Source organism: Myotis daubentonii, chromosome 13 (genome assembly GCF_963259705.1).
Source record: "Myotis daubentonii chromosome 13, mMyoDau2.1, whole genome shotgun sequence".
NCBI classification, from domain to species: Eukaryota; Metazoa; Chordata; class Mammalia; order Chiroptera; family Vespertilionidae; genus Myotis; species Myotis daubentonii.
Window position 1 is genome coordinate 45,226,384 of NC_081852.1, and position 24,346 is coordinate 45,250,729.

The following is a 24,346-nucleotide window of genomic DNA, read 5'->3' on the forward strand; positions in this document are numbered from 1 at the left end:
CCCTGTATATTGCCAATGGGAATGTAAATGGTGCCGCTACTTTGGAAAACAGTTTTGCAGTTTCTTAAAAGATTGAATATGTATTTACTATATAACTCAGCAATTTCACTTCTAGGTATCTACCTAAAAGAAATGAAACATATGTCCACACAAAAACTCCCTCATGCATGTTCATAGCAGTATTATTCACACTAGAAGAAAGTGGAAACAATCCAAATAATCATTGATTGGTGAATGGGTAAACACAGTATGGCCTATCCATACAATGGAATATCACTGACATGAAAAGGAGTGAAGTACTGATATATTGTGTTATATGAATGAATCTTAAAAATATGCTCAGTGAAAGAAGCCACACACAAAAGACCACATGTTATATGACCCAATTTATATGAAATGCTTAGAATATAGAGACAGAAAGTAAATTAGAGGTTGCCTGGGCTGGAGGTAGAAATGTGGAGCAACTATAAATGAGCACAAGGTTTCTTCTCAGGATGGGAGATGTGTTTTTAAATTAGATTGCGGTGATTGTACAACTCCGTCAATATATCAAGATTCATTGAATTGTATATTTAGAGCAGGTGAGTTTTATAGTATACAAATTATATCTCAAAAAAAAAGCTTTAAATGATTAAGTACAGCCCCCTAAAAGTTAAGTATAAGTTTACTGTACAACCCAACAATTTCACTCCTGAGTACCTTATCCAAGAGAACAAAGATAGTTCATTATTTGTTACAGCTTTTCAACATGTACTTAATACACGTTATATATCAAGTATAGGAGGGACTGGGAGTCCAGAAAGAAATAAGGTATTTTCTCTGGCCTGAAGGACCTTATATTTTAATCAAGGAAGTTAAAACACACACACACACACACACACACACACACACACACAACCACAACAACAACAACACAATTATAGCATAATGCCATGTTTGTAGAGAAGTATGCACAGAGTTTTTTTGAAACACAAGGGAGTGACAATGAAATCAGACCAGGGGTAAGTGATAGGAAAGGGTTAGAGAAAATGATGCCTGAACTTAGTTTGGAAACACAAATAGGAGTTAGCCAAATGGAGGGAGAGGATATATATGTCCAAAACCTGTCCTCTGTTGGTATTTTACCATACTTGTTTTCAAATGGCAAAAACATTTACAGAGACTTTAGAAAGATAGCAAGTTGTTTGGTGTGGTGAGGAGAAAGGAGAGGTGTTGGGGAAGAGGGGCGACCTGACGTTGGAAAGATCATAAACCATAGGTCATGAGGGCCTTGGTGAGGGAGAGAAGTTTGAACTTAACTAAGGAGAATGGAGAACCGATAAAGAGTCTGAACAGAGGAAGCAAGGGGCAAGTTGACACGATGTGGTTGGCTGTGGCTGGCGTGGAAGGAAGACCACGCTGGCTACAGTGTGACCTGTGCAGAGGGAGGGGTGAAGCCAGGCAGGAAGTCAGGTTCAGGTAAGGATGAATGAGAGCGGGACTGAGGTTCTGGCAGTGGAGGCGAAAAACAGAGGCAGTTAGTTATGAGGATCCGCAAGAGTGGAAACGGAGCTGGCTTAGAGGCTTAGAGGTCGAGTGCATCTGGGAAGTGAGTGACAAGGAAGAATTTAGAGCGGCCCCCAGGTTCTTGACTTGGGCAACAGGTGGTGCCATTTCCCAAGAAGAGCTGCTGGGGGAAGAGATGCTGCATTCAGATTCAAACAGATGGCATTTGAGGTCCCTGAGGAATAGACAGAAGGGGAAAGCATCTTAGTCAAGGCAGTAAGAAAATAATAAATATGAGTAATATATACATCACACTGGACAGTGTAGCCAAACTGTTACTGAAAAGCCAGGCAGGCTGAGTGAAGACAAGGAGGGGTGGGGCCCCAGGGGAGTTGGTCTGGGACAGAGCAGCAGCCTGTCCCTGGAGGGCATTGGAAATCCAGCAGGAGAGGGTGAGAGGGTTCAGAAACCAGAGGAAACCCAGAAGGGTTTACCTTCTTGGAAACCCAAGTAATGGCCCTAGTAAAGCAGCACAAAATCCATTAAGGGGTGGCGATTGGTATGCTCCAATGTTTTCAACCACAGATTTCATTTTTAAAAAAATATATATTTTATTGATTTTTTACAGAGAGGAAGGGAGAGGGATAGAGAGTTAGAAACATTAATGAGAGAGAAACATCGACCAGTTGCCTCCTGCACACCCCCACTGGGAATGTGCCCACAACCAAGGTACATACATGCCCTTGGCCGGAATCGAACCTGGGACCCTTCAGTCCGCAAGCCGACGCTCTATCCACTGAACCAAACCAGTTAGGGCACAGATTTCATTCTTAAGTGGCAATTTTTCAATCCACGCTCCGTAATCTGACACTTAATTTTAGTTAAATTGATCTCTTTCCCACAGTCTGTGCAGGGATGTGTTGGCTCTGTGTTCTCACAGATTAAGTTCAAAATTCTCTTCATTTGGCAGGCATTCTGCATAGTCTGGTGTTTATAACTTCTCCCTTATTTATTGGAGGGGGAAGTTCCTTTTTTCTTGTTTGATCTTTTATTTTGCTTTCAGTTGGTTTCAAAAGTTGGAAGTCAATTCACAATGTTCCATCCCCACTATCTTCAACCAGAATAAATATTCTTGAATATGCTTTTTCTAAATGCAGCCCTTCAGGGGCTTCCAAGAAGGGAAATGCTTCTGGGGTTTCCTCTACTTTTGGAGTGTGTGTGTGTGTGTGTGTGTGTGTGTGTGTGTGTGTTATCTTCCTTGGTTAAAATATAAGGTTCTTAAGACCAGAGACAATGTTGTATTTCTTTCTGGACTCCCAGTTCCTCTTATACTTGATATATAACATGTATTAAATACAGTTGAAAAGTTGTAACAAATAATGAACTATCTCCTTTTCATTGACATTTTGTTGACTCCTGGCTCCTCCACATGTCCCCACTAAACCTACTTCCAACAGGGCCATCATTGGCTCAGTGACATGTTGGTTCAGACTGCCCTCTAGCCAATGGATAGCATGGATGGCATGGACTCTGAATCCATTCTGTGTACCAGTGTTGCCTAATTTGTAAACAGCCTGTACCTGTGTCATCTTCCTTGCTGGAAGTAAAGAGGTTCTTTCAGAGTTTGAAAAACGAATGCAATGTGTGTTCTGATATGACATCATATTGGGTATCAGGGTGTCTGGCGGAGGTTAACTGGAAGAGTCTGGCACAAAGTAATCTGGTCATTGAAAAGAAAGGACTAACATAATTTAGACTTTGAACAGCCCTGTTAAGCAGACCAAACATACTAGGTGGCAACTATATTTCATTGATTCTAAGGTGCTGTTTACTTCACATTTTATTGTCTCTGAAGCTGGAAAATATTTTTAAAAAGATGGCATCTTAGATTCAGAGAAATTCAATATTATCTACACTAATAAAAGAGAAACATGCAAATTGGTGTCACTCCACTACACCCACCAGCCAATCAGGGTGATTATGCAAATCAACCCAACAAAGATGGCGGTTAATTTGCATATGCAGGTGCGGAGCGAAGACTGAAGGCTCCAGCCAGAGTGAAGAGTGAAGATTGAAGAGGCTTGGTTTCTCCCCTGCGGCCGCAGCGGAGAAGTTAAGGCTCACTGTGGCCACAGCGGAAAATCCTAGCCTCGAAGCCTCACTGCAGCCAGAGGCAAGAAGCCTAGCCTTGAGGCTTGGCTTCCCCGCTGTGGCCGGACTAAAGGCCTGGGTCCCAGGTGCTGGAGGAAAACTGGTGCCGGCAGCCAGGGGAAGGAAGGCCTATTGCGCGAATCTTCGTGCAACGGACTTCTAGTAATAAGTATAAAAGAATTCAACATGTCAATATTATATCAGAGAAATATGACAAATATTAATTGATTAAATAGTGACTAAGCCTGGAATTTTCACATTAAACTGTGAAACAGACTGGAAAAAACCATGAATGGCTTAAAAGATAAAATTTGAATTTGCACCGACTATGATAGAATTTTCAACGACTTGATAACACAAAAGCCATCATTTATGAGCCCCTGCTAATTGCCAGGGAAAATACATACATCCTCAACTCCCTAACCTAAAAGGTAGGTGTTGCTAATTTCAATTTGTTTAGATGAAGATCAGAGAAAGTCTGGACCTGCCTAAGGTCACACAGCTAGAAAATGTCAGACATAATTAGCTTTCAAACCTACTAGCTTTATTCTGTTCTATGTCCATCCTGAAGCAACTGGGTCATCATTGAAGATCAAACATATCCTTATGTGTTAGAAACTAACAGAGAAGATACATAGGAAAGAGGAGCCTGAGCAAGCTTCTTGGACTTGGTCTATAAGAGCCCTGAGAACTGGAAATTTATGGAGGGTTTTCATCCCAAATGACCATAAATATGAAGCTGAATGCAAGTTCACCAAAAATTCAGAGCTAGAACTGACCAAAAGTTATATATTATAACTTTTTGTACTGGATTATGTTAAGTAAGGTCTTTGAGACTTAATATTTGACATCACTAAAATCAAAGATATTTTGTTCTAAACCTGTCTTGCTGTGATTGCAAATTTGTAGAAATACTTACTATTTACCAGCTAGGACCTATGCATAACTTTCAATTCATCTCACCCGTCTTTCTATTCCATTTCAACTTCAGCCTCAATCTAGCCTGAGTTTCCCACTCCCCTGGGAAGCTCTGGATTGCATTGTTCACTCCCCATAAGTAGGCTGATTCCCTCTAGTTACGGTCATGCCTGGTGCTGGGCTCTTCCCTTTCCCTCACTGGCCTGTCCCACTTCCATACTGATGTTCCAGGTGGCCTTGAGCTGGGATGCTTGAACCTGAATTTTGACTGCTGTGTGCCCTGAGGCAGGGTTTCAAAGGTGCCCATTAGCCATAGAGTACTTACTCGTTATTATGCTTCTACATATCAGGACAATTGTGCTAATTATTAATGATTTTGTGCTTATGCATCTGTACTTTTTGAAAAGACAACTTTATTGAGATATGATTTACATCCTATAAAATTCACCTGTTTAAGGATACAGTTCCGTAGTTTTTAGAATATGCAGAGTTGTGCAATCATCACGACAGCCTAATTTTAGAATACTTTCATCACCCCCAAGAAAATCCTGTGCTCATTTGTAGTCACTTTCTAGCCCTAAGCAACCACTAATCCAATTTCTGTCTCTGTGGATTTCCCTATTCTGAATATTCCATATAAAGGAATCATACGATACGTATGTGGTCTTTTCTATCTGGCTTCTTCCACCGTTTATAGAATATATATCCTTCCCTGTTGAGGCTGAATAATATTCCATTGTACATATATGTATAGTCACATTTTGCTTACCCATTCATCTGTCAATGGATATTTGGGTTGTTTCTACTGTTCGGCTCTTGTGAATTATGCTCGTAGGAACATGGGTGTCAAATGCCAGGTCAAGTCCCTGCTTTCAGTTCTTTGGGGTATTTACCCAGAAGCTCAGCTCTACTTTTAAAGCTCCTTTCCCTCCAGGGTCCCTGGAGGTGGGGCTGCCTGCTGGTTTTTGAACCATCCTTTTGTGGCAGCTGCTGCTCACAGCTGGGCCAGTGCTGGGGTAGTTGCAGCTGTTTTCTGGGTCACTGTTCTCTTGGGAATGCTCAGTCTTCCCTTGCAGCTCCTCTTGCTCTTCAACCCCCAAATCCACCTCTCTCCTCTTTCTGAATAGGATGTGGCTGTGGATAGTTTGACATCTTATGCAAGAAGGTTCTTTGAGCCTGGCCAGTGTGATTCAGTGGTTAAGTGTGGACCTATGAACGAAGAGATCACAGTTTGATTGCTAGTCAGGGCACATGTCTGGGCTGCAGGCTAGATCCCCAGTAGGGGGCGTGCAGGATGCAGCCAATCAATGATTCTCTCTTGTCATTGATGTTTCTATCTCTCTCTCCCTCTCCCTTCCTCTCTGAAATCAATATAAATATTTCTAAAAAAAAAAAAAAGAAAACTCTTTGAGCCCCATGCATACCAATAGTTGCAAATAGATGAGGGTGGTGTAGGGAGAGATTTGTGATAGGTTATTGTTTAATTTCATGTATTTATCTTATCCTAACTGTAGAGAGCCATAACTCATGGAAAGAAATGCTTGAGACTTGAAATAAAGTCAAAAACATACAAAGAAAATCTATTGTGGAAGTAAGGATTTATTTTGTGAATGTGGTGCAAATCCTATACATGCTTTCAATTGGAAATAGAAATCACACACATAGGCTATGATAGTAACGTCCCTGTTCTGAAGAACAGCAGAAAATCGGCATATGTGCAAAGCCACAGAAAGAGTGAAGCCTCTACTATATTGCTAATTATCCCCGACAAAAGCCTCGTGTGGGCCTGGTCTTGGTGCTGCACCGCGTGGTTTATAAAGAACTGTACAGGGTATGAATACAGTGTTTGTGCCCTTGGCGTTTCCAGGACCAGCTCCTTTTTGTCAAGGGATTTGCAGATTTAAACAAACGTCCATCAAGTTTTCGTGAGTAGTGTTTCTGTCCTACACAGTATTTAAAATGAAGAGGAAGACTATTGGGGAGTAAGAGGAAAAGCTATTACTTTGAACCACATTGTTAAGAGAGGAACGTTCTTTCATCTAGGAAGAAGGCGCAGCCTGAAAGGCGGGGGGACGTTGAGGAGCCCAGTAACAAGGGGCTTGATGTCTAGTTCCCTGGGCTCCACCAGGGGCTTGAGGGAGAAGTTTTGCAGGATGGTGGTGAGGAAGAGGAACAGCTCCACGCGGGCCAGGCCCTCGCCAACACAGGCCCGTTTCCCTGGAAGGAGGAGACATCCCCATTAGTTCGCTCCAAATGCAAATACAATAAACAGCTCATACTCAGATACAATGTGCCAACCAAGACAACCAATACAATATGCCCCTAAGAGCCATGGAAAACACTGATCAGAAAAGGGAATTTTATCAACTGCCAGAAGCCAATTATTTGTCAGTATATATCAAAACTCTCTCAAGAAATGTTCGCTCTTTAATTGGGTTGTTCTCCTTCTGGGTATTTAGCCATAGGAAAGAGAGATGCATCTATTAGGATGTCACTTGCATTGTTATTTATGATATTGATGAGTCAGATGAAAACTGTATATCCATCTATAACGAACTAATGGAATAAATTCTACTGCATTTCACACAATGAAACCCAAATATGTTAATGTGGAAGATTATTTAACACCACAGTCTGTCTTTTATCACAACAAACTAAGTGAAAATAAATGATCAAAGATTGTACAGAATGAACCAAATTTTATTTTTAAATATACATCTATTATGTATGCTTAGACAACAGTGGTTATCTCTGTAGAGTGAAATGGCAAATAATTTTTATTTCTTTCTCTTTTTTTGCTTTTCTGCATTTTCCATCTTTTACATTATTATCACTGTAATTAGAAACAAAACATCTTAACTGTTATTTTTTAAATACTTAGCAAATGATTGAATAAGAAAAGGAAAAATAATGTGTGCTGACCAATCCTAAGTTGTCTTTATAACCTTATGGGAAATAGTAACTGGGAGCCAACCAGCTCTTGACAAGAGGCAAGGGTATGTGGGGCTCAGGTTTCAGAGGGGAAGAAAAAATACGAAGTCGCCAAGTCTCTTTGATGGCCTCCGGCTCTAAGAATCAGAAAGTTAATAATCATTAGTAATTTTAAAAGAAGATAAAAACTTGTACATTTGTTTTGGAAAAGTCAATATTACAAAGGGGAAATCAACAGATAAGAGTCTGCAAAAGCAGGTCCCTTTGTCATCTGGTAACACGTGGCATTTGAATTGGCCTGACTTTGGTTTCTTTAAAAACTGGCATTATACTCAGTTACCCAACAACAAAACAGTCCCTGGGTGACTTCCCCAATCCTACTGGTGCACAGACTAAAGTGGCTCCATACAGCTACATCAGAAACTGTAACAGTTTCACACGATCAACTTCGCTATCATCCAGGGATTACTTAGTTATGCCAAAATCTCAGCGAAGCTGAAAAGTTGTCCGAAATGTGCAGGCGTATGGTGTGGATGGATTTACTTGTATTTACCAAGGGAAAAAGGTATGAAGTAATCTGTTTTCCTGAGGCTGCCATTTTTATCCAAAAAGTGGCCTGGGTCAAACGTCTCTGGATTGGGGAACTCCTTGCAGTCCAGCAAGACTGAAGACAATAATGGCAATACTGTGGTGCCCTGAAACCAGAAAAGAGAGAGGGATTGTACTTGATCGTGCCTATCCTTGATCCATTAACAAGGCTGACACTCCTTATTAGTGGATGGAATAGGACTGAGCACTCTTAAGCTTGCCTGGGGAGTGACTGTCTTGAGTTATGGCTATTTTATACATGCTATTATCATACAATACTTATTGGGTAATGAGATAATTCTCTTTGGGAAGTGTGGGGTCATGATCAATGTGAGGTAACCAGTTATTGTTGATAAGCGGGGGTTTGCCACCCACATTGTCTAGACATGACCTTTACTGGAATTGCTGCCTCAAATCGGAAGAGTCTACTTTTATACAATTTGTTCCTTTCTGAATTCAGGTGTGAATGGAAGAAAGTGAGATACGCAAACTTGAATCTACTGAATCAGACTCCACTTCCCTCATTTGAAAAATGGGGTGAGGTAACAAAAACACAGGCTTTCCTCCTAATTTACAGATTTCTGTGAGGCTTAAGTGACAAAACAATATTAAAAGCTACCACTGTGCTTAGCTGTTTATAAAGTGTATTTAATTCTCACTGCAACTGTATCCAGCAGGCTCTCTTCTTGTTCTAATTTATAAGTGAGGACATTGAGATTCAGAGAGGAAAAACAGCTTACTTAAGGTTACACTTTTAGGAAGTGGCATACTTAGAATTTGCCCAAGTTCTATCTGATCATAAAGCACCTATTAAGTGAAAGCTGCCTTTTTTCCATTTTCACTTTATTTTCTATGTCCTTAAATGTAATTTTAGAATTATTGGAGGGGCAATATATGCACATGGAATAAAGTACCCCAAAATATGTACAAAAGGGTATAAAGTAAAAATAAGTCTCTCTTCTTATACTCAAGTCCCCTGGTTTTCTTCTTGGTGTAATTACTGTTAGCATTTTATGATCCATCCACTGGGAGATATCTTACGGATTTAAAGAAAGGACACGTATAGACATATATTCTCCACTATTTTCACACAGATAGTAGTATCCTATAGTGTGCTGCAGCTTGCTTAGTATTCCACTTTATAGAAATAAAGGAAGTGTTAAAGTCCTTTGTAAATGAACATTTTGGGGTTTCCCAATCTTTAAGTATCACAAATATTGCTGCAATAAATATTCTTATTTTGTAGAAAGTACGCAAAGGATAAATTCCTAGTAGTGGAACTACTCTTCAAGTTGTATGTGTGTTTTGAATTTTAATAGATATTACCACATTGTCTTCCATAGAGGTTACACCAATTTATACCACTAGCAAAACTATATGCTTTTTTACACCCTGCCAACATATTATGATAAGTAAAAAAACTTTTCTTTAGAATTATTATTTTCATTATATTTCATTGTGTGAGTATATTTTTACACATTAAAAAACCATTTGTAATTATTTTTACTCAAACTTTAATTTTGTTTTTCTTGTTCTGCATCTGTTGGTTTTGGGTTTGTTCAAACTGACTGTAGGAGTTCATTTTATTTTTCAGTAATTAGTTCTTTCCTCTTATGAACCATGCAAAATTTCCTCTCAGTTTGTCATTTAGCTTTTGACTTTATTTTTCCAGGCAGATTTTTCTTATTTGCATATAGCCAAATGTATCGATTTTTAAATACAGGGCCCTCTTACTCCTCTCTTTTTTGGTGTTGGGAGTCAATGTTAGAAGTCTTTTAGAGCTCTGAAATTCTAGAAGAAAAAAAAAAAGTCATCGCTTTTATTCCTAGTCCTTCTACAGTTTAATATTCTATGTGTGTATATTTGAGCCTCCAAGAATAAAGTTTCATGTAAGATATGAGGCAGGGATCTGTTATTATTATTTTCCAACTCCCCCAAGAGTTTTCTAACCTCTGTTGAATACTCCATATTGTCCATCTAAGGCAGTGGTTCCCAACCTTCCTAATGCCGCAACCCTTTCATACAGTTCCTCATGTTGTGGTGACCCCCAATTTCATTGTTACAAATTGAACATAATTAAAGCATAGTGATTAATCACAAAAACAATATGTAATTATATATGCGTTTTCCGAGGGTCTTAGGCGACCCCTGTGAAAGGGTCATTCGACCCCCAAAGGGGTCACGACTCACAATATCGCGACCCAATATTTTGAGAACCGCTGCTCTAAGGGGAAGACACCTTCATCAAGTATGAAGTTTTCATGTATAATTAAATGTATTTCTAGACTTTATTCCTTGACCTGTCTTTTCAGGAAGGTATAGTACACTGCTTTAATAACTGTGACTTTGTATTACATTCTAACATTTGGTAAGACCTACCCCTGATTATGTATTTTTTTTTCCATATCAAATTTAGGATCTGCTAGCTTAGTTCTAAGAAAATCTGGTTGATATTTTCATTGAGATCTCATAAATGTATAGATTTTTTTGATTTGGGGATAACTGCTACTTTTCTACCCAAATGCAGAATAAATCCTGTAATTTATTCAAATTATAGCTCTCATTAACATTTCAGTTTTCTTTTTATAGATCTTGAATTTTTTTGTTCAGTTCATTCCTAAATATTTTATCCTTGTTTTTATTAATGAAAACGTATCTTCATTATATTTTTAAAATCATTTTTATTTTATATAGGTGGCAATCGATTTTTTTAAATAATAAATTTGTACCTAACCACTGAATAATTGTTTTTGCAACTGTGCTTTGGCTAATTTTCTTTTATTTCCAGGTATAATTATATCGTTTACAAAGTTGCTTCTTTGTTTGGAATGTTTTATCTCACTATTTTTTTCTAATTCTATTTGCATAATATTAGTACTGGTAGATAGCCTTGTTTTACTCCTACTTAGGAATGCTTTTAATCTTTCATCAATAAGCATGATTGGGAAATTCGTTTTTTTTTCTGGCTAAAGAGATGTTCGTCTATTCCTACTTTATTAAGGGTTAAAAAATAAAAATGAAGTACAAATAGGTAGTTATAAATAGCCACAGGGATGTAAAGTACAGCATAGGGAATGTAGTCAATAAAATTGTAATCACTATGTGTGGTACCAGGTGGGACCTAGACTTATCAGAGGGACCACTCTGTAAGGTATATAAATGTCTAACCACTATACTAATGACTAAAACTAATATAATATTAAATGTCAATTATAATTTGAAAATAATTTTTTAATTAAAATGGCCATTGAATATTAGCAAAAGTATTTTCTGTACAAATGAGATTATCATATGATTTTTCTCCTAAATTTTATTTATTTATATGGCGAATTTTATTAAACTAGATTTCCTGGTGTTAGACCATTCCTGTGTTCTTAAGGATCTCAATTTGTTGGTGATGTGGGGTTTGTAATGTGATGCTAGACTTAATGTACTGATACACGTTTGCATTGATAGTTTTAAGTAAGATCGGTGGCTGTTTTGTAGTATTTTTATTCTGTTTTGCAAGATTTTGATCAGGTTGGCACCTTTTCTTCCTCTTTTATGCTCTGGAACTATTTATATGTAAAACCGAAGCCCCTAATCACTACAGGAGACTGACTATATCCCTGGTGAGCATGTAAGCTTTGGTAAATGCTAAGTGTTCTACAAATGTTAACTGTCAGGAGCAGTAACATCTCCAATGGCCTATACATAAACTTCTGGGAGGAGAACATTTGGGTTAAAGAGGATCGATACTGGCTTAATTACCTTAGAGCAGTGGTTCTCAACCTTCTGGCCCTTTAAATACAGTTCCTCATGTTGTGACCCAACCATAAAATTATTTTCGTTGCTACTTCATAACTGTAATGTTGCTACTGTTATGAATCGTCATGTAAATATCTGATATGCAGGATGGTCTTAGGCGACCCCTGTGAAAGGGTCATTCAACCGCCAAAGAGGTCGCGACCCACAGGTTGAGAACCGCTGCCTTAGAGCTACAGACACATTTTCCACGTCCCCCCTTTTAAAATCTAACCTGAAAAATCAGATTTCAGCTCCCGTAAGATTCTCGTTAATGGAAATCACTGCTCCCAAATACATCCTATCTGAGAGCAGGAGGGGGCCTGGGAGCCCCAGGTCAGCCCCCACATTCAAGGAAGGCAGAGGCCGGCTGCAGAGCTGCAGAGTGGCCTGAGGGTGCACTGCGCGCAGTGACAGATTTCCAACCACGGCCATCTGACTCTGACTGCTCTCGTCCTGCAATAGAACGGAGAGCCTCTCACGGGCCCACTGAGGGACCGCACCGCCCCTCCTGTCCCAGTCCGTTTTCCCAGACACATCTAACCTTGGGGATGACATATTGTCTGAATTTCGTGTCCTTGGTCACGGCATGTGGTAAGTTAGACGGAAGGAGGGTGATGTATCTTTGTATCTCATTCAGCACAGCCTCTGTGTAAGGCATCTTCATCTTGTCCTTCAAGGAGGGCCTCTGGTTGTGTCCAATCACACTGTCAATTTCTTCATGAACTTTGGCTGCAGAGACATGAATCATGAATGCCACTCAAGAGATGTGTTCCCTGGGTACCTGGAAATTACCTGAAATGCTTGCCATGTGCAGCAGAACACGGCCGAGAAGAGGTTCCCAATGTCAAAGACCTGTTGCTAAACAGCCCATTGCTTTGGTCCTGATGGAATTTCTCTTTTCTATTTTGCTGTAAATGCCAGAGACTTGCTGAAGGAAACATAAAGGCTGGATTAACTATCTTCTCAACCTCCTGCCTTCATTGGTTGGTTCTCATGTACGGGTGAGGCAAGGACCTTTGTAGCAGGGATATGGCTGAGCCCATGATTCCTGGCAAAGCAGCCGTAGGGGGACATGTTTGATCCTCATTCTAGCGGGAGCCCTTCATCCAGTCTCCTTCTAGTTTTGTGGGGATGGTAAATACCATTTTGTTGAGCAGCATAAACACTGGCTTTATAAGGCCTGTGCTCTGAGAATGCGCTTGAGAAAATCAACCTACCAACATTTCATCTTTGACTGTTGTTATATCACAGCTAAAAATCCCCTTTGGGAAATCTGGTCCATTTTCAAGTTGGGAAAACAGAGGCCTGAAAGATTAAATGACTTGTTTGAGGTCACACAGCCAGGCATTGACAGGCCTAGGATGAGCACCCAGCATTGTGACTCACGGGTCCCTCATCTAACGAGGGCTTACTCTGTGGCACTGAACCTCATACATAAGACTCAGGATTCAGAAGTTCCTCTGCTTCCAGTTTAAACAACAGCCTTTCAGTTCTCAAAGGTGCTTCTTCCTTATCAGCATTATTAGATAGAGTTCTAATCTACAAACGCAAACCACATACATGGCCATTTGCATGGTGCTCTGAAAGGGGCCCAGAGAAAGCGAAGCAGTCACGGTCAGCAGTGTCTTCCCACCCTCGCCTCGTGCCCTGATCACTGACATGCTTGCTGTACCTTGCACCTCTGGATGTTTCATGAGGAGCAGGAGCCCGTATCTCAGGGTGGAACTGGTGGTCTCTGTTCCTGCCACAAACAAGTTGGATCCACAGACTGCCAAGTTCTCCAAGTCAAATTCAGACATGGGGTTGTGTTTCTCCTGTAGGGGGGAGAGTTAATGGCTATAGGAGTTAAAAAGAAGGCAATGGCTTATCAGAGCTCCATAATCACACACCTTTACTAGTAATTGGCTTCATTTTGTGCACTGTTGTGTAATGGATAGAAAAAAAAAAAGTCAGTTGTGGATCAAAACTCCAAGGTTCAATCCGAGGTTAATCAATGAATAGATGTGAGCCTTTGGCAAGTTACTTTCATCTCTACTCAGTTTCATAATCTGTGAAACGTAGATAAAAAAAAAAATAGAACATGCTCCATAGGCTTATTATAAAGATGAAAAGAGTTAATTAATGGGTGGAAGCTCTTAGAACTATGCCTCAAATATACAAATACTCAGTGGACGGTATCTGCTTTTATTATATTTAATGAAAAAGACCAGATGATAAACTCTATGCAAACACAATGTAGAGAAAGCACTGATTTATAACTGGTCCGTTTCCTTCACTTACACTGACTTAGATGCTCTCGGCCCCACCTTCTCCCACATGACATTCATCATTATAATGGCATTTCTAATACGAAGACTGTACTTGTAGGACATTTTCACTCATAATTTTTAAATATATATTTTATTGATTTTTTACAGAGAGGAAGGGAGAGGGAGAGGGATAGAAAGTTAGAAACATCAATGAGAGAGAAACATCAATTCAGCTGCCTCCTGCACACTCCCTACTCGGGATGTGCCCGCAACCCAGGTACATGCCCTTGACTGGAATCGAACCTGGGACCCTTCAGTCCACAGGCTGATGCTCTATCCACTGAGCCAAACCGGTTAGGGCACTCATAATTTTTTACATGGGGTCTACAAAGTGTTTAGACAATAAATTGATCCAGGACTTAAAAATAGTGAGTGAGTTTCCTATTTTAAAATGATTCTAGTAAAAATAATAAGGATTAAGTCTTTGTGGATGTATCCCACACACCTGGCATAAAAACGGGCACTAAACATTTGAATGTTTAATGCTATTACACTAGTTAATAAAATTTCTATATTCCTATATATTTAGATTATTTTCATTGCTGATTATTTTTGGTGGGCTTTTAATACCATTGGTTTTTAAATTTGAGGAAAGTACTAGAGTACTTGTTTTTAAGTTTGCTTTACTTTTAAAACTCTGAATCAAGTTTTTCTTCACACAGTTTCTTTATACTATGTCCCTTCTATTCATTTCAGAATGCAATTATTTCTGCATGTGGAAATTCAAATTTTTAGGCATATTGTCGTTTCCTACCTATAGTCCTTGCTGTCTTTATCTGGAATCAAGAATATTGAGTATCTAAAACTCCCTCACAAGAGAAAGTTCAGTTCATTTTTGTTGTTATTATTGTTTTAAACATTTTTAATGATTTTTAAAGGGAGAGGAAGGGGGAAAGAGAGGGAAACATCAATGTGAGAGCAAAACATTAAGCCTGAAACCTGGGCATGCGCCCTGACCAGGAATCCAACCAGCAACCCTTCAGTGCATGGGACAATGTTCAACCAACTGAGCAATACCAGCCAGGACAGTTCAGTTAGTTTTTAAAAGTCTTTGCTGATGAAGAGCGTTAGGGAGAAAATGGAAATGTTAACGTATATTTTATTTATGTTTTAACTATAACTTCAGTAACTAGGTTGAACTCCACTGTTTTATTTAATTCTTAGCATAAGCCAAATCTATTATGCAATAAGATTATACAGATTTAATATTAACTTAATTTAAAACAGAGTGAAACAAACCTTATAGGAAAGCAGAAACACTTCAAAAACACTTCTATTGATAGTTACCTTATAGGAAACAGACGTGGAGAGGAAGTTCTATTATTACTGATAACAGTGTGCCCCATTGCCATAGCAATCAAGAATTCCCTCCATGCTGTGACTGTGCTCTCATGCTCTCCCATGGGAGGGGACGATGCGGTGCTGGGGAGACGGTGCATACAGTACCTGCTCCATCTTGCTGAGGAAACAGTCAATGTAGTCTCGGGGGTTATTCTGATCCAGGGACTCCTGATGCTCCTTCACTTTTTCCAGAATGAAATTTTTAACATTAGTGAGCCTTTTGGAAAATGATCTGTGCTCTCCAGGGAGATGCTTTATGAGTTTTGGCCACAGATTGTACATCTGAAAGTGAGGGGAGGGGAGAGACACTGGAAATTCAGTTTGTGAAGAGGAACCAGAGCTCCTGAATGGGCTGCCTAACCCTCTCTGTGGTCTGGCCAGACACAATCCCTTCCTCCAACTTCCAAGCAGAAGAGAAGGGAGGACAATCACGACATACAGGAGAGCGGCCCCTGCCCGTCTCCTTGCTCGTCCCAGCTTTGGCCAACCCCTGAGTCATACAGGAGAGAGTGGCACAAGGCCCTGAAAAGAAACCCAGGCAACTGAGAATGTTTAATCCGTCCTCTTTTGTGTGAGTAAAGCCATAGAGGCAAGCAGAGGGCAACCCTCCAATGGTGCTGGGAGAACTGCCATGGCACTCATTCGCTTGACATACGTGGAGGGAAGGTGACAGTGAATGCTGGCATCAACCCTTGTTCCTGGAATAGGTGAGCTCATAGCCCTTTACTCAGCCTGGACCAATGAGATCAACCACCGTACAGATGCAGCCTCGGCCTTACCTGGTTCCATGGAGAGCTTATTTTCTTAGAATTTTCATTTAACAAACGCATCAGGTAAAGTAACTTCTCATCGTCGTACTGGAAACGCTCGTTGAAGAGGGTGGAGCAGATCACATTGCAGGGAGCAAGTGAAAGGATGAAAGTGGGGTCAAAAGGCTGAGCTGACATGAGAAACGAACAACTCTTAACATTTTGGATTTTCATCAAGAACAGCACCTTCTTCCTGCTCAGACTTATACGTAGGATGGATTTCCTCTAAACTTCCCCAGATTAGGATGTAAACACCTTCTAATAATGCTGACACTATGCTACTAATAATAGCGATTATGTTATTATAGGAATACAGTACTTTCATAGTCATAAGAGCAACAAATGATATTATAGAGCATGTACACGCTGGATACTGTGTAATTGTCTCGCAAACTACATTATTGAACTCTCATTTGGAGGTTGGACTTTTTTAGCTCCATTTTTTCAGATGTGGAAAGTGCATCTTAGAAAAGTTAAGAAACTTGTCCAAATTTCCATGCCCAGTAAGTGCTGAGGTTGGGAAATGAGTCCAGACTAAAGGGCGTGAGAGTCCTACCTGAAAGCTCTGTATCACTTTCTCCCACCCCTTTTCCCGGCCAGCTCCCTGTTAATAGAGCAGGTTGTGGGCCACGGAGTGATTCCCAAAGGAGGAGCTTTGCCGGGGGTGGGGAGGGGGGGGTGCAGGAAGCCCCCTTGCCCCCAAAGGGCTGATCAGTGGGATTCACCCTCTGTCTTTCTGAGCTCCTCCACCAGGAACTGGGCTTCCTCCTGGACCCTCTCCTCGATGCTCCTCTTCCCCATCCCGAAGTTCCTCAGGGTCATGAGGGAGAAGCGTCGCATCTGCTTCCAGGTCTCTCCATTGCTGAAAAGGATTCCTAGGGAAAGCAAGGGGCGGGAAAGTTGGGGTCACAGAGCGGGATTTTCCCCAAAGCTGATCTCTTCCCAGGGCCCCTTGGCAGGGATTCAGCAAATGGCCATTGAAAAGCACAACCTATTCTGGGTTTGGGTGAAATATTTGTCACAAAGAAAAGAAAACCCATGCTCTGGCCACAGGGGGCAGAGACGATGGGACGATGGGGCGGGGCAGGGGAATCCTTGGCCAGGGGAAAACATCCCCAAATGTGGGAAGGGCTCTCTGTCTGGTTTTCTGAAAAATGGTCAAAAGTGGCACGTGTTCTCACAGACTCCTTTCCTGGGTGTCTGTTTTTATACTTCATTTGCCTCCAACGTGTGGTGTCGTTCCCGCTGTGATTTTCTCTGAGAGGATAAGCAAGGCAAAGCAATATGGGATTTAGGGTCTTATTCTTCTGTGAATTTACTACAATGAATGTTAGCCTCGTCCGAATACGACGAAGAAAGGAGCAAAGGAACCCCGTATGTTCCAGACCAATGCGTTCCAATTTCTTCCTCTGTACAAAACCTGTTACTTCGTCTGAGTTTCATATTTCTCCTGATGCACCCTCAGTTTCATCAGCATGTCGTATCCTCTCAGAAGTCAATGCCCGTTGGCAGCTGCTAACTGATCTAAGCAAATGGCCTAAGACTGGACATCAAAACACACACCAACTGCCGGAGTCCATTCATTGTCTTCACGAGCTGAGTTTAGACAGAGACCCCCCAAAAGCTAGTAGCCCTTGAAAGTCCTGGCAAAAGTCAGGGCTGTGCATTACCCAGTTAATTAAGACACCACCCAGTTAATCTAGCTAAAGCATCATCCCCACCTTAGTTCACTGAATTTCTTAGATACTTGTGTAGATCCTTGCTGATTATTGTTGATCAGATACCCTGCCTATTTCTGGAAATTGTCTACCGATGAGCTAATCCATGTGTCATTGAAATCTCCTTACCTAAGGCTACCCCGACCTCAATAAAAGATCGGAGCGGCCTGAGCTTAGGTGGAAGTCCCTCTCCTTGAGTTGGACTTGCCCGCCTGGTCCTCCAATATTGCAAAATTATCTCGTGTCTTTTTTCTCATTTGTATGCGGCCCCTCTTTCAGTACTGAACCCTACTCCATGCGGGACGTGGAGGGAGTCCTACGCGACAACCAACACCTATTTAAGGACTACGAATCCGAAGATGTGACGTATGAGTGAGTATCACACGGGTTAAACAAAAACCATGACCTGTGACTATCACACAGAGGATCAATAAAAGCTTCCATAACTACAGATCAGGAGTGCAGAGTGGCACTAATGACTGACAATTTGACTGTATCTCTTGGACTGATGTTTGGTCAAAAGGAGGGAATCTACACTAATAAAAGAGAAAAATGGTAATTGGCGTACAACGATACCCTTTTCATTGGCTAATCAGGGCTATATGCAAATTAACTGCCAACTAAGATTGGCAGTTAACTGCCAACAAGATGGCGGTTAATTTGCATATGTAGGCACAATGCAGGGAGGCGAAAGGGAAAGCAGGAAGAAGCCCCCTGCCATTGACAGTGATCGGAAACCCAGGGGGGAGCTAAGAGCTGGGGGGTAGGGCAAAGGCGGCCCTGGGGCCGCCTTTGCCCTACCCCCCAGCCATGATCAGAGAATCAGGCGCCTTTGCCGCCCTGGCCAGTGATAGCAGGAAGTAGGGGTGGAGCCAGCGATGGGAGCTGGGCACGGTCGAAGCTGGCAGTCCCAGGAGCTAGGGGTCCCTTGCCTGGGCCTAAAGCGTGGGGCCACTGCAGCTGCGGGTCCCTGCTGCCCGGGCCGGACGCCTAGGCCAGAGGCGTCAGGCCTGGGCAAGGGGCCGATCCTGCGATTGGAGGGTAATGGGGGTCAACGCCTGAGGGCTCCCAGTATGTGAGAGGGGGCAGGCTGGGCTGAGGGACACTCCCCCCCTCCACACACACCCAGTGCACGAATTTCGTGCACCGGGCCCCTAGTTGTTAATAAAAGAAATACAGGCTGAAATGGAGTCACTTTTGCTAAGCCAGTCACCAAACCAAAACTTAATAACCTGATTGCAGTTTCAGCCTCTCCCAGGAGAGGAATTTTTAACCAATCAGCACAGAATTTCCTGATCTATTCCAGCAAGGTAATCTGCATGATAAAACTCCTGCCATTCCCTTTCTCCAAAACAGTAGACGACCTGGTCTACAAATAATTCTTTCTTTCCTTTTGCTATTAACTCCCCTCCCACACCCATCTATTAAAACCTTCCATTTTGTACAACCTCTCAGAGGTCCTCCTCATATATATGGGGTGTTGTCCAATACATGAACAGCTTCATAAAACCAATTAGAGCTTCAACTTTCCTCAGTTGAATTTTGCTATTTAATGGAATTAAGTTAACATTTCTCTGGGACTTGCAATTTTATAATTTTAAGTGGTTTTTGAGGTATATAGTACACATATTTCTTTACATATATCAAGTATTACACAATAAAAATAAAAACAAAGATGGAGCTGGCTATGCCAGAAAGACCAACTATGGATTTAGAAGGTTGGGGTTTTGAACCGAAGGATATCAACTGATCTCTCAACTTTCAGGGAGTGGAAGGAACTAGAGATTGTAATCAATGACTCAGTCCATCATGGCCATGTAATAGCTCTGGACACCAAAGCCCAGGTGAGCTTCCTGGCTGCTGAACACATCAATGGGTAACATTCTCATTTCCAGGGAGAGGACACAGAAACAGAAGCTCTGCATTTGGGACCCTCTCAAACCGTGCCCTCTGTGTCTCTTCATTTGCATCCTTCATATGATAAAACTGTAATTACAAGTTAGCACCTTCCTGAGTTCTGTGAATTATTTTACCAATTATTAAACCGGAGGAGGGCATGGGAACCCCGGAATTTTTCACCAGTTGGTCAGAAGTATGGATGACCTGGGAACCCCTGAACTTATGGCTAGCATCCAAAGTGAGCTCAGTGTTGTTGGGGAAAACGCCCTTAACCTATGGAGTCTGCACTAACTCAAAATTACATTGCAGTATTGTAGCATCTAATCAGTTGCTTGGTGCAGATCAGACACTTACAGTTAGTCATTTTTTTGCTAAAGAAAATGAACCCACATTTTGATTTGAAACATACCATGTCCTTTTTGGAAATCTGAAATAATTGGAATAGGTCCTCTGCCAAGGAATTCATCACCCTGATCGATCAGAGCTTCCTTCACCGCCTCATATCCATGCAAGACCACAGTGGGCGTGGATCCAACATACAACGTGTAAACAGGGCCGTACTCTTTGGCTAACTGGAAAAAGATTCAAGCAGGTACATAAACACTATTGCAAAATCTCTCCACTGGAGACTTGGGTAGAAATTAAGTAATAATTTTTATATAACTTAGACTTTGCCCCATCCATTTCATTTTAGAAATTTAACCCAGGGTATAGTCATGGGTTCAGCCTTTCCTTCATTTATAATATGCAACCATTAAGCAAATATTTACTAAGCACCTGTACTGTGTCAGACACTGTGTACAGCCCAGGAGCCCCCACTGAATTTAGAGTCTAGTGAAAGTGACTGGCAGCAAATGATATTTGCAATACAAATTGAGCATAATTCTATGAAAGTGATAGAGTGCACTATGTTGGATGATAATGGGAAAACTTAACAAAACAGAGAGGTTAGGAATCTATGAGGAGGTAAGATTTAAGGTTCAACTAAAGATGAGAAGGAAGCAGCCAGGACATGAGCTTGCGGGGAGCTCACTAAGCAGATATGAAAAAGGAAGAAGCCTATACATTTCCGATAGCCTTGTTCCAAGAAGAAAAAGAGAGTATCAAACTTCAGCTGGAAGGCAGGGGAGGGTTTCTGGGGTGGGGTGGGGTGGGGGTGGGGGTAAGAGATCAACCAAAGGACTTGTATGCATGCATATAAGCCTAACCAATGGAAACAGACACTGGGGGGAGGGGGGCGGCGGGTTAGGGCATATGCCAGGGGTGGGGGAGGCCCGGGGGAGGTCTATGGGGGGAAAAGGAGACATAGGTACTACTATTTGTAATACTTTAAACAATAAAAAAAATAAAACAGCCAAGAGTTGGGGTATAGTTTTTAAACACCATTCTGCTCTCTACTTCTATAAGTTTGAGTATTTTAGATCCCACATGTAAGTGAGATCATGCCGTATTTGTCTTTCTGTGTTTGATATATTACTTAGGATCATGTCTTCTAGGTTCATCCATGTTGTAAATAGCAGGATTTCCTTCTTTTAAGGCAGTGTTTCTCAACCTTCTGGCCCTTTAAATACAGTTCCTCATGTTGTGACCCAACCATAAAATTATTTTCATTGCTACTTCATAACTGTAATGTTGCTACTGTTATGAATCCTAATGTAAATATCTGATATGCAGGATGGTCTTAGGCGACCCCTGTGAAAGGGTCATTTGACTGCCAAAAGGGGTCGTGACCCACAGGTTGAGAACCGCTGTTTTAAGGCTAAATAATATTTCATGTGTGTGAGACAGAACAGGTGATAGATGATAGATGACAGATATCCCACATTTCCTTTATCCATTGATAGACATTAATAGACATTAGGCTGTTCTGGAGAATATAGTCTTGCATGATGAACTGCTGGTGATAATATCTTTTCTCATATTTGCCAAGGAATGAATGTCAGTCAGGGTAGCAGAGCTGGGCTGTATCAGAGCGAGATGCTGGGGGGGGGGGGGGGGGGGGAGTGAGGAGCACGACACCTCCTCTAGATCATTTAGTGTAAAACAGATGCAACAACAATAATCATATAGGACATTTGACACATTTTTCCATTTGCTGGGCTTGCCTTTTGGTGTTATATGCTGAAGGGATTGGAAGCCTTTATATTAAAGTAAGTTCTGATTGCAGAATGTTCTTATTCACTGAAATCCAACCTATATTTCTGGTCAACATACCTCACTCCCTGCTTGCAAGTGTCCAGTCCAGAAAGAAAGAGGATATGTCTTGTAATACGAAGTAGACATTCCAAAGTGCCTCGGTGGTGAGTCAAAGAAAGAAAGACTGAAGCCCTACCCAGTTTGGCTCAGTGGATGGAGCGTCGGCCTGCAGACTGAAGGTTGCAGGCACATCCCCGGCGGGGTGTGCAGGAGGCAGCTGATCGTTGTTTCTCTCTCATTGATGTCTCTATCCCTCTCCCTTCCTCTCTGTATAAAATCAATAAAACATTTTTTTTTTTTAAACAAAAAGGAAGATAGAGGGAAGAGAGCCAGCCTGCAGTGGTCTCAGGTGCAGAGCCGGAAGGTGAAGATGGCCAGCCCCAGAATGAAACCCCCTTACCTTGCTGAGAGATGCAGGGATGTCCTTCAGGTTTAGCTGCATCAGATTCCCAATGATGGGCAGGGGAGTTGGACCCGGTGGTAGCCGTCCCCATTTGCGACCTTCTTTCCACACCCAAAGGAAAACCAGGCAAATGACAAAAATAATAAAAACAGGAGTCGTGACTCCCAGCAGCTCCATCTCAGCTACTCGATGTGAGGAACTGTCCGAGTGCTTGTTAGGAGGCAAAGTCTTCTGCAGGGGTGTGACTTGGCAGTTCTTGGATTTGGGAGAAAAAAGAAAAAAACACCAAGCAAACAAACAGACATACAAACCCCTGGAAATTGACTTTGGCTTTATTTACTTTGCTGAAGCTTGAGATCAAGACTCATGAGCCCTCCCTCTCATTAAAAAAATCTGCAACTTTGGGTTTTCTAAGCATCTCCATGGCATATACTTTTCTTCTTACAGCACTACTGATTAATTAACTATAAAGTTGCATTTATTTTTTATAACTTTCTGAAACTGTTCAAATAATTAAATTGATAAATTTGAAAAAATAGATCATATATCCTGAGATCTGATTTGGAAAAACAGAGCTGTCAGAGTCATCCTCCTCAAACATAATTTTTTTTTTATCATGTTTCTCATCAGTTAAGAGTCTACTATGTCCATCAACAGATGAATGGATAAAAAGAAGGTAGTATATATACATACAATAAAATATTAGTCACTTTTAAAAAGGGATGAAGACCCATAGCCGGTTTGGCTCAGTGGATAGAGCATCGGCCTGTGGACTGAAGAGTCCCAGGTTCGATTCCAGTCAAGGGCACATGCCTGGGTTGTGGGCTCAATCCCTAGTAGTAGGGGGTGTGCAGGAGACAGCAAAATAATGATTCTCTCTCATCATTGATGTTTCTATCTTTCTCTCCCTCTCCCGTCCTCTCTGAAATCAATAAAATATATATATTTTTAAAATAAAAAGGGATGAAGTTCTAAAATTTGCTACGGCATGAATGAACCTTGAAGACATGATACTAAGTGAAATAAGCCAGACACAAAGTACAAGTATAGTATGATTACACTTACATGAGGTACTTAGAGACACTAAATTCATGGACATGGAAAGTGGACTAGAAGTTGCTAGGGCCTAGGGGAGGAAGAAATGGAGTGTCAGTATTTAATGGGTACAGAGTTTTTTGGAATGATTAAAAAATTCTGGAGCCCGGCCAGTGTGTCTCAATGGTTGAACATCGACCTATGAACCAGAGTTCACATACCTGGGTTGTGGGCTCAATCCCCAGGAAGCACGCAGGAGGCAGCTGATCAATGATGCTCTCATCAAAAATTGTGAATGGCCCTAGCAGGTTTGGCTCAGTGGATAGAGCATCAGCCTGTGGACTGAAGGGTCCCGGGTTTGATTCTGGTCAAGGGCACATGCCTGGGTTTCGGGTTTGATCCCCAGTGTGGCATGCAGGAGGCAGCCAATCAATTATTCGCTATCATCATTGATGTTTCTCTCTCTCTCTTCCTCTCTGAAATCAATAAAAATATATTTTAAAAATTGTGAATGCTCTTAATACCACTGAAATATACATCTTAAAACTGTTAAAATTGCAAATTTTATGTATATTTTACCACAATAAAGAAAAAGAAAACATTCACTAAGGTGATTTTTGAAAAATGTTATCTCATTTGTATTTACATTTAAGATAATTAATCTTCTTCTTTGAAGTAAGTCTTACTATTAACAATAATGTTTATACATTATTTTATGGGGAATTTTTACTGTAATAAATTTTTTTCTAAAATCTAAGAAGTCTACTGTGGTTTTCT

The 24,346-nt window shown here is 41.1% G+C and overlaps 2 protein-coding genes across 2 annotated transcripts in view; one reads left to right on the forward strand and one right to left on the reverse strand.

Annotated features, from left to right (window-relative positions):
• Positions 1-24,346, forward strand: part of LOC132214241 (histone lysine acetyltransferase CREBBP-like) — a 390,706-nt gene that overhangs the window by 105,503 nt on the left and 260,857 nt on the right. The gene's annotated exons all lie outside the window — the stretch shown is intronic.
• Positions 6,136-22,768, reverse strand: LOC132214227 (cytochrome P450 2C44-like). Its single transcript, XM_059661042.1, has 9 exons — positions 22,532-22,768; positions 20,345-20,507; positions 17,044-17,193; positions 16,289-16,449; positions 15,615-15,791; positions 13,532-13,673; positions 12,401-12,588; positions 8,039-8,180; positions 6,136-6,771 (listed from the first exon to the last, which is right to left on the reverse strand). Exons 1-9 carry the CDS (start codon positions 22,709-22,711, stop codon positions 6,590-6,592), a joined length of 1,485 nt encoding a protein of 494 aa, XP_059517025.1. The 5' UTR covers positions 22,712-22,768; the 3' UTR covers positions 6,136-6,589.

Excerpts from the sequence above, each read along its gene's own strand:
- LOC132214227 (XM_059661042.1), bottom strand. The coding sequence starts at position 22,711 with ATGGAGCTGCTGGGAGTCACGACTCCTGTTTTTATTATTTTTGTCATT. Across the intron at positions 16,450-17,043 it reads GGAGCTCAGAAAGACAGAGG|CTCAGCCTTTTGACCCCACT; the intron begins GTGAATCCCACT and ends TTCTCATGTCAG. Across the intron at positions 15,792-16,288 it reads TAAGCTCTCCATGGAACCAG|ATGTACAATCTGTGGCCAAA; the intron begins GTAAGGCCGAGG and ends CCTCACTTTCAG.